We start from the raw sequence: 16,442 nt of genomic DNA, 5'->3' as shown, positions 1-16,442 counted from the left end.
ACTATGTTATTGAATTAGAGCCCAGCCGTTTCAGTCCCAAAATAAGGTTTGTTTTGCTTTTTGTCTCCTGAAGGGTGATGGCTGGAAGGCACAAGGGATATTTGTCTAGAAAAAGTTACTGAAAACAAAACACCACAGCATCAATGTCCCAGCAGCATACACATATGACTGTTTTCTGTTTTTCTTCTTCTGCCCCCTTCTCAAACCGCTGACTGTTGTGGTTAAACTTCATTACATCCTACACAGCGTTGACAGCTGATGTATTTAGCAGCGTGTACTCTTAGTGATTTCTAGATTATACCCACCCTGTGTTCTTTCCCCAGAATCTCCTGTTTTTCACTGCCTGGATGTGTACCCTACAGTGAGAAAGCAAGGGTGGGCCAGAAAGGGTGGGGTATTTGGGTTAGGGTAGGAAGCAGTTCTATGGAGTGCCCCCAAGGGGGGTGCATACCTGGACAGGGACCAAAGGAAAGTTGGCCCTAGAGCCTTGACCTGTGTGCTTGCGGTGGGAGCAGCCCCTGGAGGAACTACTGGCTGGAATCCATCCCCTGGAAGATCCCTAGAGACTCAGCAAGTCAGAACTCCCTTTGGGCCAAAGAGCTCCAGCAGAGGCAGCTCATAAGAGGCCCAGGCTGGAGTGCAGAAAGGGCCTCTCAGGCATGTGCCTACCCAGCGCCAACACCTGGAAATATTTCAAGTCACCCCTGTTCTTGCCTTCTACCAACCTGCCTTCGCTTTGACTCAGTTCCCAAGATGTCTTACTCTTTGGGTTGGAGGTGTGGAGGGCAAGGTCCAGGACCCAGTTTAGCCAGGAGACCTCAGAGCAAGTGGCCAGGGGACAGTGGAGAGGGGGTGCCCAACAGGTGTCTCAAGCACCGAGGCTGATTTTGCTTAGCCTTGGTGCACCCTTCCTAGGGGCCCTGACCCCAAGCTCAGAAAATGCAAAGGCTGAGGCCTAGGAGCCCAGTGCTTATTAACCCATGGGTGGTAGCTACCACCCAGGATTCTAGAAACCTCCACCCTTACTTCCTAAAAGAAAAAATAAATAAGATAACCATGTTTTTTGAGTAGCCTAACCCCTCTAATTCCATTTCTCTCTGTCCTCTCCATTTCCCATTCCTGCTCCCCACACCCATTGTTTTCTGTTTTTGTTTTACAGCGAATGACAGCGATCTACGCATGGAGGAGGGCATGGCATTCACCGTAGGTCAGTGCTGAGCTCCTCTTCAGAGAGCAGTGGATCCCTCGCGGAAGCAGCGGTGCTGGCCTAGGCCAGGCAGTCCAGTTGAAGGGCTAATAAAGCCAATCAGCATAATTAAATAATTCAGATGCATAGTAAATCTGATTAAATAATATCCTCGAGCCCCATCTTCCTAAATCAGATACTTACCAACACATTTAGGAGACGGCAGCCGTCCAACCTTTTAATTCTGTTGCCAGTGTAATGTGGTGTTTGGGTTTTTTGTGTTGTTTTGTGGGGTGTTTTTGTTTTTGTTTTTCATTAACACCCAGTAACTAGAGGCATTTATGTCCCTTGCTCCCTGTCGGCTAGTGACATACTCTCTGGTAACCCATTCCTGGCTGATCATGTGATTGGTGTCACCACCAAATTCCAATCACCTAAGACCCTGAAGGCATCATATTTCTGACTGTGGGGCTTAATGGAGAAGCAATTAGAGTGAAATAAGAAAATTGTTATTTGCTGATTAATGAACATTTTGAGCATGTTTTAAAAATTCAAATATTTTTAAAAACTGACTGGTATTCATGAGAGGGACTGGTGTTTGGGTGGTTATTATCCACAGGGTCCTAATTAAGGCTTGATTAAAATGCCCTTTTTTCCTCTAAAAAGAATTACGAACTAGGCAACTTCATAACATTTTTGAATGCCATAGCGTTTCCTCTTCCTACTGTTTGGTTGTAGCATACTATGTAAGCAACATCAATTATCAGCGCTTGCGAGATGACAACATGAGCCCGTGGGGGGAAGCACTTGGAGGGAGGGGGGAGAACCTTTTTATTCTCTTTTTTGATAATCAGCCGAAACAATGTTTAACAAGAATCTGATTAGATCACTGCAGTAAATATTTTCCCTCTTACAGAGCCAATTATAACCGAGGGATCCCCTGAATTTAAAGTGCTGGAGGATGCATGGACTGTGGTCTCCTTGGACAATCAAAGGTGTTTGCTTTCTGCCCGGTTTGTTTTAAATTGTATAGAAAGGGAAGGTTCGTCCGACGACGAGGGCGAGCTGCTACTCCCCGCCCCGCAGGCGCTTGAGCGCTTGCTGATCGCTGCCTTGTGTGTTTCAGGTCGGCCCAGTTCGAGCACACAGTTCTCATCACGTCGGGGGGCGCGCAGATCCTGACCAAACTGCCCCACGAGGCCTGAGGATCCACCCAAAGGTCGCAGAGACCCGGCGCCTTTTTTCTGAAATTGCTGAAATCCAGCTGGAGAACTTTGAGAAGAAACAGGCTAACGGCAGGTCTCACAGTAACCTACCTAGCACCTAGTAGCGCCTTGGGAAAACGCGGTGGGGATTGGTGGCCGTTGAGAGCTCATATCCGAGGCCCCGATGTGGCCGTGCGGCTTCGGAAAGACGGGTCCTGGCGCCGGGCTCTGCTTCCCAACGCGGGAAACGCATCTGGAAGGGAGCGGGGACGCCCTCATTTGGAAGACGAGGGATTCCTAGAAATGCATAGCTTTCTCTTTCCCTTGTCTTGACTGCCCGAATAAAAAGCTTTCACCTCCTAAAACCGCTGTGTCTTGTGCTCTTTCGTCTCTGAAGGTTACTAGGGTAAGAGGGTAGGTGGTTAATTTTTGAGTCTCTGAACTTTTAACACGCGCGCGCAGAAAGAAAAGCCCGAGCCTAGCTGTTAGGAATTTTTTTTTAAGTCTCTTTCTTCCCCCCTTTTGGACCCCCCCCCATTGGCCAGCCCTGAGGGAGCTCGCGGGGCCAGCTGCCCCCAGCCCTTCCGGTTCTTTCCCCTTCATAGCTGCTTCGCGATGAAAAGATTAGCCCGCCAGTGAAGGAGTTAGCTACAAATATTTCCTTGCCACTGGACCCTGGGCCTGGCCCTTCCGCAGGGGTTATCACTCCCCAAACTTGACTTTCCTGGTCCCGTGCGGCTCCTCTTCCCTGGCCTTCAACCCGCACCGCGCGCCCATCCCAAAGGTTAAATTTGAGAGACCCTCCCTCCGACACACGAAGGCAAGCTAGACCGTTTGTCGCCCTAGGAATTGGAGCATCGGTCCCACCCGCCCAGATGTGGGCGGTGTCTGGCGGGTCTCTTACCTAAATTGATCTCTTCCAATACTGGCCCTCTTCAGACCCGCGCTAATGCGCTGGAGACCCAGAGCATCCCGGCAAGAGGAGTCACGGGAACTTTTGACGGCGAGGGCCTAGTTAGTCGGGATTGGACCTGGCGAGTTTAACCCTGATTCAGCCTGCCAGCAGCTCCACCTGCTTCAGAAGCAGGAAATCCAAGAGTCCACATTCTGCGTCCCCCAAGGCTCATTACCGCCCTCAGTACCCTGCCTTTCTTAGCGCTCGCTCCTCAGGACCTCTTCACACCTGGGCTCAGAGGTGGAAAGGGCTGGGCTTCTAACAAGCCATGTAGAAAGTAGTGTCCCACCCGTCAGTGCTTGTGCTAACTCTTGTTTCTGCTGAAGCGGGTTTTACAAAGCTGCCATCCACTAAACACAGATTGGGCTCAGCTCCAGACCACCAAGGAGATGTGGACACCTGTCATTGCCATGACAGGTGGCCTAGGTGATAGGACTGGAGAGCCAGCTCGTCTATGTGACATTCAGAGTGTGGGAAAAGTTATAGGAAACTGAGGCCCACGAGCGTGCTTGGAAAAGTGGCTAGTTCAAGCTTTTCCCTGAACTCGGTTCTCATGGGCATCCGCCAACCCTTCCAGCTCCCTTTCTCTGCGTCCAGGGATGTAGAATTTGGACAGAGGGGATTCCGATTCTAGTGGATCTGAGAGCTGGAAAAGATGAGGGAGGGGTTGAAGATTTACAAGACCCACAGGAAAACTTTAGGGTGCCGGGGAGTTGGCCAAGAAAAGGCCTAGAGACTGAGGCTGCTGCCCCAGAACAACCCGAATTTTCTAGAGAGGAACAAGGCCCAGATAGCCTTGGGGGAGTTTTGCCAGAGAATGACTTCACTTCTCTCCTAGATTAGTCGGATTGCAGCGATTAGCCAGTATCTTATCTACGGATCCGTTTACCCAGAGATTCCCCAAGAATAATTTCATTAGGACCACAGAATTTTACGAGCCACTGGGATAGCACGCTGCTTGTGCAGTAATTTTTCCGAGGTGGAGGTATTTATGGGACAGGTTTATAATCCCACTTATTAAAGTGACTAACCTCAAGTTTAAATATGATACGTATATATGTATATATACTAGTACCAGCCAATCGTCAGCAGCTCCGTAGGAAACAAACTTGAATTAGAATGAACTCCGTTTAACATGCTTTGAAGTTGAAATTTGGAAGCAGATTTTAAAATATCTTGTCCACGTCCCCACCCCCAATCCCGCCAACTCAATTGGCCCCAAACCTCACCCTGGGTTGCAGGGATTCCAGCCACGCGTGACTACTGCTAACACCACAAGGTGCCCGGTCCTGTGGTGTCTCCTACAGGTCCTACTCGGAATCCGGGGCTCTCAGGATAATTGAGAGAGTTTTGTTGCCTCTCTGAGTTGGGACAGGCGAAGATCTAAGCAAGCCGGTGTTTCAGAACAGGTGTCGCCTTAGCGGTGAGGGTTGGGAGGGATCCACCCTGGGCTCTTAGAATAGAGATAAGATCACACATGGAGAAGCTAGTCAAGGCCGGGCGTCTCAGCACCCGAGGGCCCCGGCTCAGCCACCCCTCCCCGAACCTGCTTCTCTGGGGCTAAGAAATAATTCCGGAGTGTAGGCACTCCCTCGCCCAGATACAATTCATTTTTAAAATAACCCAGGCTCTGAAACCATTTCCCGTGCGGGGCTTTTGTTCCCTGGAGCCAGCCCTGTCCCCTGCGCTGCGGAAGACTTGGATTCCCCCCCACCAGAAGTGAACGGCAAAGAGCCCTGTAGACCGTCGCGACCTGTGGCCGCCTCTCTCCCTTTCCCCCACCCTGCAGTTCTCTGGAATAAACTGGCCCAGGGCAGCCCAGCCGTCGGGTTTCCTCACGCCTTGCCCTGAGCAGCCGGAATCGCCAGCCTTGCTTCCCTCCGTCCCAATCCCTGCCCCGCGCCAGCCGCGGCGATCACTTACGTGGGCAGGGCCCATGAGGCGCGCAGGAGACCAGGGGCCCGGGCGGCATCAGCTGCGGTGCAGGGCGCACCGCACTCCGCACCCCAAAACAGGCGCTAGGAAAGAGCAGTTAAAACCACAAGTGCAACACGGAAAACAAGAGGAGTGGAACGGCTCCGGGAGTTGTCTGGTGGCGGAGTCATTAGCTGGTTGTTGCTACAAAGCCTCACCGTGTGCTTCGGCGATTAAATGGGGAGGGGGGGGAAGAAAAAAGAAAAAAGAAAAAGAAAGAAAGAAGGAAAAATCTTTTAAAACGTTGGCAAACCCGTTATTGGTTTGGAGGATTGGTTGTTTCGTTTTGCTTGGCTTTTATTTTTTGCTCCAACCACACTGCCTGAAATATCTCTGCCCCCCAATATTTTACCCTTAAACCAAAGGGGAGGAATTCCCCCGGGCAGCAGCTGCTGCTACAGAAGTTAAAAGAGAGAAGCCCCTTCCACTAATATCTGTAACGACAGCACCGATGTAATTTGTTTTGAATGTTCATTTTTATTGGTGTTCCCTCTGCCAAAATGTGCTTGATTACAGAGGTTTGTCCTGTGATCACTACGCACTCTAGAAAGGGGAAGGTGCCTCGGCGAAGGTTCAGCTCAGGCCAGATCAAACCCTGGGCTGTTTAAGGCTGAAAGGCTGCATGTTGCTATTAGTGTTAAATATATGGCTAATTATGCATATGAAAATTAAACATCAGTGTTATGCTAATGGGGCGCCTTCAGCTGCGGATCCGAGCACTTGAGACTACCATTTAATCAAATGAATCAGTAACTAATACATCTGCACGTGTGAACTTTCACAAGATCATTTCCCTGTTCCCGTCACACCGCTAAATTATGAAAGAAATAATTATCAACACTTTCTAATTACCTAACAAAGTAATCTGGGATTCACCGTGGGGCTGGCGGGATAGGGAACCAACAGCCCCTTGGCAGCCTGCATGGTGCGCGCCACGCCTCATGGGGGTGGCTGTGTGGCGGTGGCGGCGGGGGCTTTTGTGCACTTTTCTGTACCTAGCGCCCCAGCAGATAGAAGGCGCCGCGGCAGCTTTTGCCTCCACCAGCTCTACCCCAGGCCCAGTGGCGCCCGCTTTGACCCCTGGAGATGAGGAGTATCCTGGGTGACAATGAGAGACGTGTTCACACACAGACAAGCGAGCCTACCACTGGCCTGGTTTTGCTGCGGGTTTTGGTATCCTCCAGGACTCCTACACCCCGGGTACTCTCGCCAGACCCCAGGAGGCCGGAAAATGACCACCTGGCGTCCGCGGCTCAAGCAGAACTGAGCCCGCCAGCTCCTAGGCTCCACTCCGTGCGGCGCCCTAGGGGCGAGTGAGCCGGCGCAGAGGGAATGGAGGGGGGGGGGAGGAGGAGGAAGGTTGGGAGGGAAACAGGAGGTGGGTGTTGGGGGGAGGGGGCGGTGCGGTCGCCTTTCCTGGGAGGAGAAGCGCGGGTTCCTGGCTCTCCGCGCGCACTGTTTTAATCAGACCGGTGCAGCCTCGAGCTGGAGTGGCCAGCTTGGCCTGGAGCAATGCGAGCGGGCCCTAGGGAGCGGCGGCGGCGCGGCGGCCGAGTGAGTGAGTGCGGCCGGAGGGCCCCAAACCCGCCCCCAGGGATGTGGCAGAGCGGACCCAGGACAGGGAGGCGCCGCCGGGAGAGTGCTGCGCTAGGCACGAGACTCTCGGGAGGACAGCGCTCTGTTGACCGCCTCCGGCGCCCCCATTGCGCGACTCCGCGTACGGGAGGCCGCGGCCGGGCTCCAGAGCCGCCCTAGCTCTGCACCGGACCGGCTGGCGATTGCTAGGAGAAACTGCCCTGGTCCCCGGTGTTGGGGGTGGGCGGAGGGTGGGGACAGTAGGAGGGGGTGGGCGGCGGCGCCGAACCACTGGTTGATTTCTGGGAAGTAAGGCGCGCCGGGGAGGCGGGAGGCTGATGAGCCGCGGGCCGCGGAGGTTCCGGCGCGGACGCCGCAGCCCATTGTGCGCCCCACGCTGCTTGCTCTGTTGCAGAGGAGCCCCGGCCGAGAGGTGTGGATGCGTCTCTCCCGAGGCCGGGCCGCCTCGCCCGCTCTAGTCCAGCGGAGCCGGAGCGCCTCGGACCAATCCCCGGTGATTATGCAAGACAGCGGACCAATCAGCTCCGCCAGCTCATGAATATTTATGACCTTGGCTGAGTCAAAGCTTTGAAGCGAGTTTGGGGAGCTCGGCAGCATCATGCTTAGACTTTTCAAAGAGACAAACTCCATTTTCTTATGAATGGAAAGTGAAAACCCCTGTTACGCTTAAATTGGGTTCCTTCCTGTCCTGAGAAACACAGAGACCCCCAAAAGGGAAGCAGAGGAGAGAGAGACCCACACCCAGACCCCGCGAGAAGAGATGACCATGACCACCATGCCAGAGAGTCTCAACAGCCCCGTGTCGGGCAAGGCGGTGTTTATGGAGTTTGGGCCACCCAACCAGCAAATGTCTCCTTCTCCCATGTCCCACGGGCACTACTCCATGCACTGTTTACACTCGGCGGGCCATTCGCAGCCCGACGGCGCCTACAGCTCGGCCTCGTCCTTCTCCCGACCGCTGGGCTACCCTTACGTCAACTCGGTCAGCAGCCACGCGTCCAGCCCCTACATCAGTTCGGTGCAGTCCTACCCGGGCAGCGCCAGCCTCGCCCAGAGCCGCCTGGAGGACCCAGGTACGTGCGCCTGCCAGGGAGAGGAAGAGGTGCGAAGGGAGGGAGGGGGGGAAGAGAGAGGAGGAGGAGGAGAGAGAGAGAAAGGAGGGAGAGGAGTGGAGGAGAGAGACATGGGATGGGGGTGGGGAGGGCGCCGGAGCAGTGAAAGGTTTTGGGTATCAGTAAATGAATCCCTGTCATAGCAAAAAAATTTTAAAAATATATATCCACGCAACTTGCAACTATCCAGCAAAGGATAAATCCGAGAGCGTCCCCTGGCACTGGCTGGGCCTCTGGGTGGCTCCGTGAGCCGAGCACACAATGCCTTGGTGGAAAACAGAAACCCACATGTGCACTTATTAGTCTCGGTAATTATTTGTTGTGTAGCGCTGTAAACAATGTATGCAATTAAGGGTAATTAAACCTCAACTACCGCCTGTAAAAATAGCAAACTTTCCCTGCAAAGGCAGGAGCTGCGCGCCTGGGAACTGCCCCAGACCGCTTGCAGCGGCCGGGGTCGGGCCCTTTGGACTTGGCGGGACCCTTCCGTGGCTTTCTGAGTTTCTTGAGCGTTCTCATTCCTGGTCCTGCCTCTGCCACCCCTCTGCGGTCACTTGCTCTGGGCTCCCCGCACTAAAGGCAGTCCCTCGCCTTAACTACGGCCCCCACTTCTGCTGTCCCTCCAGGGGCTGACTCCGAGAAGAGCACGGTGGTGGAAGGCGGTGAAGTGCGCTTCAATGGCAAGGGGAAAAAGATCCGCAAACCCAGGACGATTTATTCCAGTTTGCAGTTGCAGGCTTTGAACCGCAGGTTCCAGCAAACTCAGTACCTAGCTCTGCCCGAGAGGGCGGAGCTCGCGGCCTCCTTGGGACTCACGCAGACGCAGGTACCTCGGCGCTGCCCCACTGTGGCGCCACGCAGGCTTCCCGCGGCCAACCTGCACCCGCAGCTTCATTTCTTGCTCTCTGGGCGTCAGGGGTCGGGGTGTGTGTGTGTGTGTGTGTGTGTGTGTGTGTGTGTGTGTGTGTGTGTGTGTGTGTGTGTGTGTGTGTGTGTGTGTGTGTGTGTGTGTGTGTGTGTGTGTGTGTGTGTGTGTGTGTGTGTGTGTGTGTCCCACCCCGGCTCTCGCAACATCTCTCCTTCCTCCGCAGTTATCTCTGCCCTGGCTCTGTCGCTGCCCTCCGTTCCTGGACAATCTGATTAGGGCACAAGAAGGATTTCCCTAGGCATTTTGTTTGGGGACTCTGAGGTCACACGTGCCCGAACAACTGGAACAATAGACGCGGGGGTTAATCCCTTCTTTGCCTTTAAAGTGTGTGGCTAATCACTCCTGGCCTGGGCCCGAGCCTCTGTCTCCCTCCTCCTCCGCCTTCTCACCGGTTTGGGCTGGCAGGGGGAATCCTTTCCTCCGCCCTCTCACCTCCCAAGTCCCAGACCCTGGAGGAGAAACGGAACCTTCCTTCCCTGGTTTCTCTAAGATTCCGGGGACCCCTTGGGCGTTCTGATCACGACTGGTGCGGGTTTCCAACGTCCGGGCCGGGATTTGGAGCAGAGTTAGGAGACGCTAAGGAAAGGTGGATTTGAGTCCAAATGAAAAGTTTAACAAAACCCTGTGGCCTCCTCAGTCAGCCCGCAACTTGCTCAAGGGCTGAAATGATGGCGCAAAGAGAAGGCGGGTCACACTGGAAATAAATTTCCTCCACTTCTTTTCTCCACTCGGTTCTTTTATTGATGTTCATACTGGAATTGAAGCCTCGATGTTATGCAGGCTCCGCGTCTTCCCCAAAAGATTGCCGGGCTCGGGCTGAGTCCCAAAGGCAGGCGAAGGCCTGGATCCCTGCACCGCTCACCACCACGCTCCCTGGCTCTCAGAGAGCTGCCCCTGCCGGCCACCGGCGGCCCGCGGTGGAGCCTCCCAGCCTTCGGTTCTTATGGGGGAAGGGGGTGTGTGTATGCTTCTCCAGCAGGGAGCTGCCAGGTCGCGCAGGGCAGGGGCCCGCGGGGTATCCTCTCTCGCTGTCCCACGGCCCCCTTATCTCCCCAGGACCAAGGTAGGCACAATGGACCTAGACCGAGTCACGTTGTTGTCCGCTCTTGCAGGTCAAGATCTGGTTCCAGAACAAGCGCTCCAAGTTCAAGAAACTGATGAAGCAGGGCGGGGCAGCTCTGGAGGGTAGCGCGCTGGCCAACGGCCGGGCGCTGTCTGCAGGCTCTCCTCCAGTGCCACCCGGCTGGAACCCCAACTCCTCTTCCGGGAAGGGCTCGGGCGGCAGCGCGGGCTCCTACATCCCCAGCTACACGTCGTGGTACCCCTCGGCGCACCAAGAAGCTATGCAGCAACCCCAGCTCATGTGAGGTTGCGCGTCCGCATCCGCCCGCCTCCTTCCCGTCTCCCTCTGCCCGGGCCCCTCTCGCCTCCCGGTCCATCCGCCCCGTCCGCGTGCCGTGGGTCCGGAGGAGAAGGGCCCAGAGGGAAAGAAGGAACAGTAAAGGCAGGACGCCCGCCGCCTCCTCCGAGTGCCGCGCGGTCTGGCTCGGCGACCTCCCTGGCGCCCACGCCCTTGCCCGAACCCCGGCCTCGGCCGCGCGGTGACAGCAGAGTGGCCTCGAAGCGCAGGCACAGCGGCCTGAGACAGCGGGAGCCGCAGCAAGATCCCGCCGGACCCGACCGCCGACGCTCAGCTGTATGGGACTATCAGGAAAACAAAACAAAACAAAACACAATGTAGAAAAAGCAAAAGCTCTTTCTGTCCTGTCCGTTTCTTGTCTCCTTTCGCTCTGTATCTGTGCGCTGACGAAGTCGAGGTTCTTGTCCGTCCGCTGTCCTCGTTCTTCGGCCGCTGAAAAAAGTCACCAGGTCGGAGGAGGCTTGGTCCACCGGGCCACCCTGCTCCGGATACTGGAACGTTTTGTCTTTTCGGACCTTTTCCTGGGCCTGCCTAACCATCTGTGTGGCTCGTTCGGGGATTGGGGGAAATTGGAGGGAGGGGGTTTTATTTATTGAGAAATGGACTTCGCTTGAGGCTGAATGTTCGGTCAGTTCACGGTTCTGTGGGGCGCGAGGAGCGCAGGGTCCAAACGTACCCATTACTTTAAACGTACCCGGAAAAACGAATAAGGAGGACCTGGTGATTTTTAATTTATATAGTAACTTTTGTACTTCGCTGGTATGGAGAGGTTGGAAACGAATGATTTGCATTTTTTACATGTCCCGCATTATTTTAAAAAGAAAAGAGAGAGAGAAAGAAATGAAGCCAACACAATTTCCTCATCTCGGGAAGAACGCTTGATCGCTTTGCCTGGTTAAGCAGGAAAATCCTAATTCTTCCCTTGTGGAGAGAGAGGACTGATGGGCGGGGAGAGAAAACGTGCAGGGGTGCGCCAGTGCCCTAATGCCGGTGGGCTTTAAAGTAAGACGAAAGCAGCTTTACAACAATCCCCAGAGGCTCGACCACAGAATAATGCCAGTCACCACCCTGAATGCACAGTCTCCAGTGCAGGATCTAATTGCTGTACATATTGTTGTTATTAATTATTATTGTTATTATTATTGTTCTGTAAACATGTTGCACAAGCTTAGCTTTTTTCCTGTTGTGTGTGGCTGTAAAACCCGATGCTTTGTGAAATGAGAATCTTGACATTTTTCTTGTGAAATTTGGAAAATGTGATCAAATGAAATCAACCGTGTTTTGTGTTCTCTATGTCAAAGTTTAGTTTTATATTGAGAATGTTAACTTATTGCTTTGTATCTTGGGGGGGGGGGAAAGAACTTTGTAAATAAGTTATAAAGTTTCTCCGAGACAGTAAAATTATGGTTTCGAGAAAGAGTTGCTGTCTGGTGTGCTGTGTGAGGGGTGCTGGGGCCAGGCAGCAGACTGCCACCTCTGGGGACAGATGAGGCAGGGGCAGCGACTCCCGTCTCCAGACATAGCAGGATAACGGCGGAGGTATGCGAAGCCCCTGCTGGGACCATTCTTCAAGACTTAACTCCTGCACCCACCCCCCCCAAAGGGTCTGATCCCTGCCTGGGTTAGAGGGCGGTGGCAAGGGTTCCTGGGAAGGGGAATCATGAACAGGTGCGGCCTGGCAGAGCCAGGACTCAGGAACCAAAGGGACTGTGAAGGCCGTCTGAAATGAGATGAAAGCAGAGCTCACAAGCAGCCGCCCTGTGAGATGTAAGTGCCCCCCGCGCCCAGTCACCTTGCAGGGGGCCTGGAAGACTGCAAGTGGAGACACCCGACTATGCCCCTCGAATCCGCCGGGATCTGGCCTCCCGGCTTTTGCTTACCCGCAGGGTGCTGGATCTCGAGGCGGAAAAGACGAGGCCAGACGCAGGAAAGGGGCCGGAAGGACACGTCTGTCACGCTACCCCCCAATCAATCAGTGAGCTCCGGGGGACAGTCCCAAGGCGCCACCCGGGCCCCTCCACAGCCACTCCCACCCATCCGGGCCCATCCATAACGAGAGGCCCATTCCTGCCTAATGACCCCGGGCTTTTCTCTGCGACTAGGAGAAGCGGAGGTGAGGAGGGAGGGGCAGGTGGGCTCCGCTGACTCGACGGAACCTGAGAGCTTGTCAATCCAAGCCCCCACCCCCTCCAGCGCAGAAGTCCCAAGGCCAGGCGGTTAAGGGGCACCTCCGGTGGACCGTTTTGATCAGTACACTCCAGAAGAACGTGGGCTCTGAGCCGCTAGCATCAGTCTGGCACCCTCCTCCTGCGCCCCAGACCAGCCTCAGCCCCAGGCCCCACAGCAAGCTGAGAGAGCTCAGGAAAGCTGCGGGCCCCGACGGGCTGCTTTGAAAGATTCCCGCTTCCCTCGAACTCGCCTTCCGACACTGCTTCCCGAGGGGGCTGGTGCTCCGCCTTTGGGGGCCCCTTTGCAGCGCGCGGTGGGGAGCAGAGAGGGGAAGGCAGTGATCTGTGTTATGACAATCACCCATTTTTCAATTGGTGCTGGTGAAAGATCGGATGCGCCAGGCTTCTCCGACGCCCTTTAGGAAAGGGAGGGGAAGGGGGGGAATGGTGGAGGGAGCAGGGGAGGTGGTGGGGAATGGAGCGGGGAACCTCGAGGCTCCTTCTGGGCCTGAGAGTGGGGCTCTTCCTCTCCCACAAGCCCCCAGAACCTGGAGGGCTAAGGGGAGGTGATCGGACCTTGGAGACCAGGATGCATGCGGGCGGGTGTCGAAGCTAAAAAGAGGGAACTGTTTTCCCGGGCTGGGCTCCGGCGCGGGGACAGGGACCTTCCTGGATTTGGTTTCCCCTGCCAAATGTGACTTTGCTAGCGGGAAGGTTTGGGCAGATTTCTTTCAAGCATCCAACTCTGGTACCCCAGACGGCAGACAGGGCCCAACGCCTGAAGCCACAGGCAAAATCTGTTTGGTCAAGTGGATTTTAATACGTTGAGATACTAGCTTATACTAATTTAATAATCTCATGCTAACAGTTCAAATAGAGAAATTATTAGTTTTAGCTCAACGAAGGCGGTCTTTAGTTAGGCTCTATTATAATTATAAGCGGTTGTACTTTTAAAAAATGTTAATCTCAATATAGGTCTAATTAATGCTGCCTTGTTACTGACAAGTAGTTCATCAAATATCTGATTCAAAGATTTTCATAATGAGTATATTAATTAAACTATGAATAATCTAAAGGTGGTTATATTTAAACAATACCTCATTATAATGATTAAATACTGATTTTGAATATTATGTCTTAACAATTGTCACTTAGAAAACACAACCTTTCCTTATGTATGAGTCTGTAATGGCAAAATGCAATTTTGGGATTTTTTTCCCCTTGTTCAAAAAATGTGAACCTCATTTTAAAACACTTCTGAAATAGGTTACACACAGCTTAATGATTATCAAAATGACTCTTTTCTGCAAAAAAAGACCCCAAAGTGCGCGTACAGCTGCAAACCCAAGAGGGTCAGCATCATTTCACTGTATTCTCTTCTTGATTACAAGCCGGGCCCATCAAACACAACATAATTACAGTAATTTCAGGTTTATTTATTCTAATGCAGTTTCCCCATCTCTCTGGTAATTATGAGCAATTTTTTCGCCCAGGGAATCTTTTTGCATTAACAAAAGAGATAACGCACTGAAAGCCAAATTTGCTGTGCATTGAGAAAAGAAAAAAAAAATCAAATAGGTGCGAGCTGCCATCTCTGCAATTCTCCGGTACCGGAGCCGGCAAATTGCTTGCAGGTGTATGAAGCAAGCTTGTCAATGGCCGGGCCTCCAAATTAGCAAATGCACTGCGTCGAAGTAATGAAGACAGACTTAGCAAAATTGCCAAACAACAGATACCTCTTTAATATCTTCTCTCACACACTCGCTCTAAAAGGGGTAAGGGTGGGGGTGGAGGGACAGAAGCAACAATCCCCAGCCCCCTCCTCACTGGTCTTGGGTTTCATAAGCTGGGGACTGAGTGGCCCTGCTAGTAGTGGTCTAATTATGGAAAAATCAAGCTCCTAAATCTAGGCAATATTTTAAAATACAACATTGGAAACAGGTTTATAATTCACAACGTTCCTTCGTTGATTGTTATGTTTTATTTTTATTTCTTTCTTTTTGAGATCTGCACTGGGCTAGGTCAGATGGCTCTCCAGACTTGCCTATTCTGCACTAGTTTAAAGAGCCACAAAAAGTTTTAGAATCCCCCGCATCTATATGCACAGAAGTATGAATTTACTCTTAGAGTCATTTGATGTAGAAATTAACTAAATCTCTCCCCTTGAAGAAATTGTCAATTTTTGTCACCAGAAGAAAGGTAGGTCTGGGTGCTGGATACAAAACCTGTGAAACTCGATCCCAAGAAAAAGTGGGAGGAAAGAAGCAATCCAGGCCCCTAGCTATATATTTTTATCCTGCTACTCATGTCTTTCATTCTGTATCTTTAAAAAACCGATTTCAAAAATCTCTAGCTTTTGTCATCCCACCGCCTGGGTTAAACACCCCGAAATCAAAGGCTAAAGCGGACTTTTCTGCTTCTCATCCCTCATGGCCATAGAAACCTCTATCAAATGCAATAGAGAGGGTAAGGGTCTCTCTCTCCCACGACTCAAAGAAACCCTCCTTCCGTCCCAGCTCTACAACAAACCCCAATTCAGTGTAGACTGGCAAACGGCTCTAAAGGGTGCCTTCCCCAGGTTCAAGAAACTGTCACCCCCCCACCCACTCCTCTCATACCCCCTCCCTCATCCCCCAACCTTCAGGGATTAACACTTCCTGAAACATCAAGTGTTTTTATAAAAAGGAAAAAAAATAATCCTGACATCGCTGACAAGAAGTTTTGATGGAAGAATTAGCTGGTGCATACATAATCACTCCCCCCACCCTCCTATTCCCGGAGCGGGAGCCGCTGCGGCGGGCGCAGCGCAGCCTTCCAACCCTCTGAAAAATGAAACCGGTTTCCACCCTTACCTTCTTCAGTGTCAGTTTCAGATAATCTGGACACAATCTTTGCTACATCAAATCAAAAGGGTCGAAGGCGGCTTTTGGCTGGGAGAATGACAGGAAAGAAAAGGCAAAAAAGAAAAAAAAAAGGAAAAAAAGAAAAAAAAAAAAGGAAAAATAGGAAATACAAAAGCGACCAAACCAGAGCAAAACAAAACCAGAAAACCAAAAAGTATCCCCCAGCCCCATCCTCCTATCCTGAGGTAAAGAGTGGAAAGAGGTCTCCAGGACCAGACGCCTCCGAGCGCCGCAGGCTTTTTGCAGCGCTGCGCTTGCAGAATAGGACTGAAAATTTCGGCTATATAGCCTCTGTCTTTATAGCTGATGAAAAAAATTGCAGATTATTAGCATAAATGTTTACTCTTCATTACGCTGATGACATTGTGCACTCGAGATCTTGGTAATCTTTGGGAAAATTATGAGTAATTTTTAAAAATTTTAAAGCAGCAGCAGTTACCATGCAATTCAGGCTAATTCTGCGTAGGCTCCGAACGGATATAATTATCGAGGAGTCAAGATGTTATGCTAAAAACTATGCATTGATATTCCCATTTATTATGTACATACAACTTTGACAATGTTGATGCTTGAAATAGCAGGAAATTGTCTTGCGCAAAAATTACAGTCCATATTAGGACATCTGAAATTGCGAAGAATTATATAGTAATTGCAGGCTTTCAGATGGGAGAGCCAGAATGCTCAAACTAGTGCAAATGTGGATAAAATTACAGATCAGAGCAAAAATTAGGGAAAAAGGGGGTCTGGGATTTTTCAGGTTGGCTATAGGATTCCGGAAGTGTCTAATGCCACATGATTGCTGCAGCTTTAGGGGAGACATTCATGCCTCAAATAGCGCCTTGGCCAGGGTGGCTTTAATTGAATTTCTTGGGTTTTTTCTTTTAATAGGGGCAAATGAGAAAATTGGCCACCCAAGGCAAATTTTCACTGTTCTCCTGCGGGAAAAGAGAATCCCTTTTCCCGCGTGCCGGCTGGCCCCAGCTGGGATGCCTGAG

At 52.1% G+C, this 16,442-nt stretch overlaps 2 protein-coding genes across 3 annotated transcripts in view; both read left to right on the top strand.

Moving 5' to 3' along the window:
• METAP1D (methionyl aminopeptidase type 1D, mitochondrial) overlaps positions 1-2,756 on the top strand; it is a 78,978-nt gene extending 76,222 nt beyond the window's left edge. Inside the window, 3 exon segments of the mRNA XM_060152646.1 lie at positions 1,160-1,207; positions 2,103-2,181; positions 2,313-2,756. Of these exon segments, the coding sequence (XP_060008629.1) occupies positions 1,160-1,207; positions 2,103-2,181; positions 2,313-2,391 (206 nt within the window). The 3' untranslated portion in view covers positions 2,392-2,756.
• Positions 2,757-7,548: 4,792 nt separating this feature from the next.
• Positions 7,549-10,896, top strand: DLX1 (distal-less homeobox 1). 2 transcript variants are annotated; one of them, XM_060151431.1, is made up of 3 exons: positions 7,549-7,989; positions 8,655-8,854; positions 10,069-10,896. In XM_060151431.1, the coding sequence occupies exons 1-3, from the start codon at positions 7,677-7,679 to the stop codon at positions 10,321-10,323; spliced, it is 768 nt and encodes a 255-aa protein (XP_060007414.1). In that variant the 5' UTR covers positions 7,549-7,676; the 3' UTR covers positions 10,324-10,896. The 2 variants fall into 2 exon arrangements, with proteins under 2 accessions (XP_060007414.1, XP_060007415.1); XM_060151432.1 differs by lacking the exon at positions 8,655-8,854 and having other exon boundaries at positions 10,069-10,276.
• Positions 10,897-16,442: the final 5,546 nt, after the last annotated feature.

The sequence above is a fragment of the Lagenorhynchus albirostris genome, chromosome 6, assembly GCF_949774975.1.
Source record: "Lagenorhynchus albirostris chromosome 6, mLagAlb1.1, whole genome shotgun sequence".
NCBI classification, from domain to species: Eukaryota; Metazoa; Chordata; class Mammalia; order Artiodactyla; family Delphinidae; genus Lagenorhynchus; species Lagenorhynchus albirostris.
The sequence above is the reverse complement of the archived record's forward strand: the minus strand, read 5'-3'. Positions and strand labels throughout refer to the sequence as shown.

Bases quoted from the DNA above. Each gene is read 5' to 3' on its own strand.
- DLX1 (XM_060151431.1), top strand. From the start codon at position 7,677: ATGACCATGACCACCATGCCAGAGAGTCTCAACAGCCCCGTGTCGGGC. The intron at 7,990-8,654 runs GTACGTGCGCCT...CTGTCCCTCCAG, and splicing joins GAGCCGCCTGGAGGACCCAG to GGGCTGACTCCGAGAAGAGC. The intron at 8,855-10,068 runs GTACCTCGGCGC...CCGCTCTTGCAG, and splicing joins TGGGACTCACGCAGACGCAG to GTCAAGATCTGGTTCCAGAA.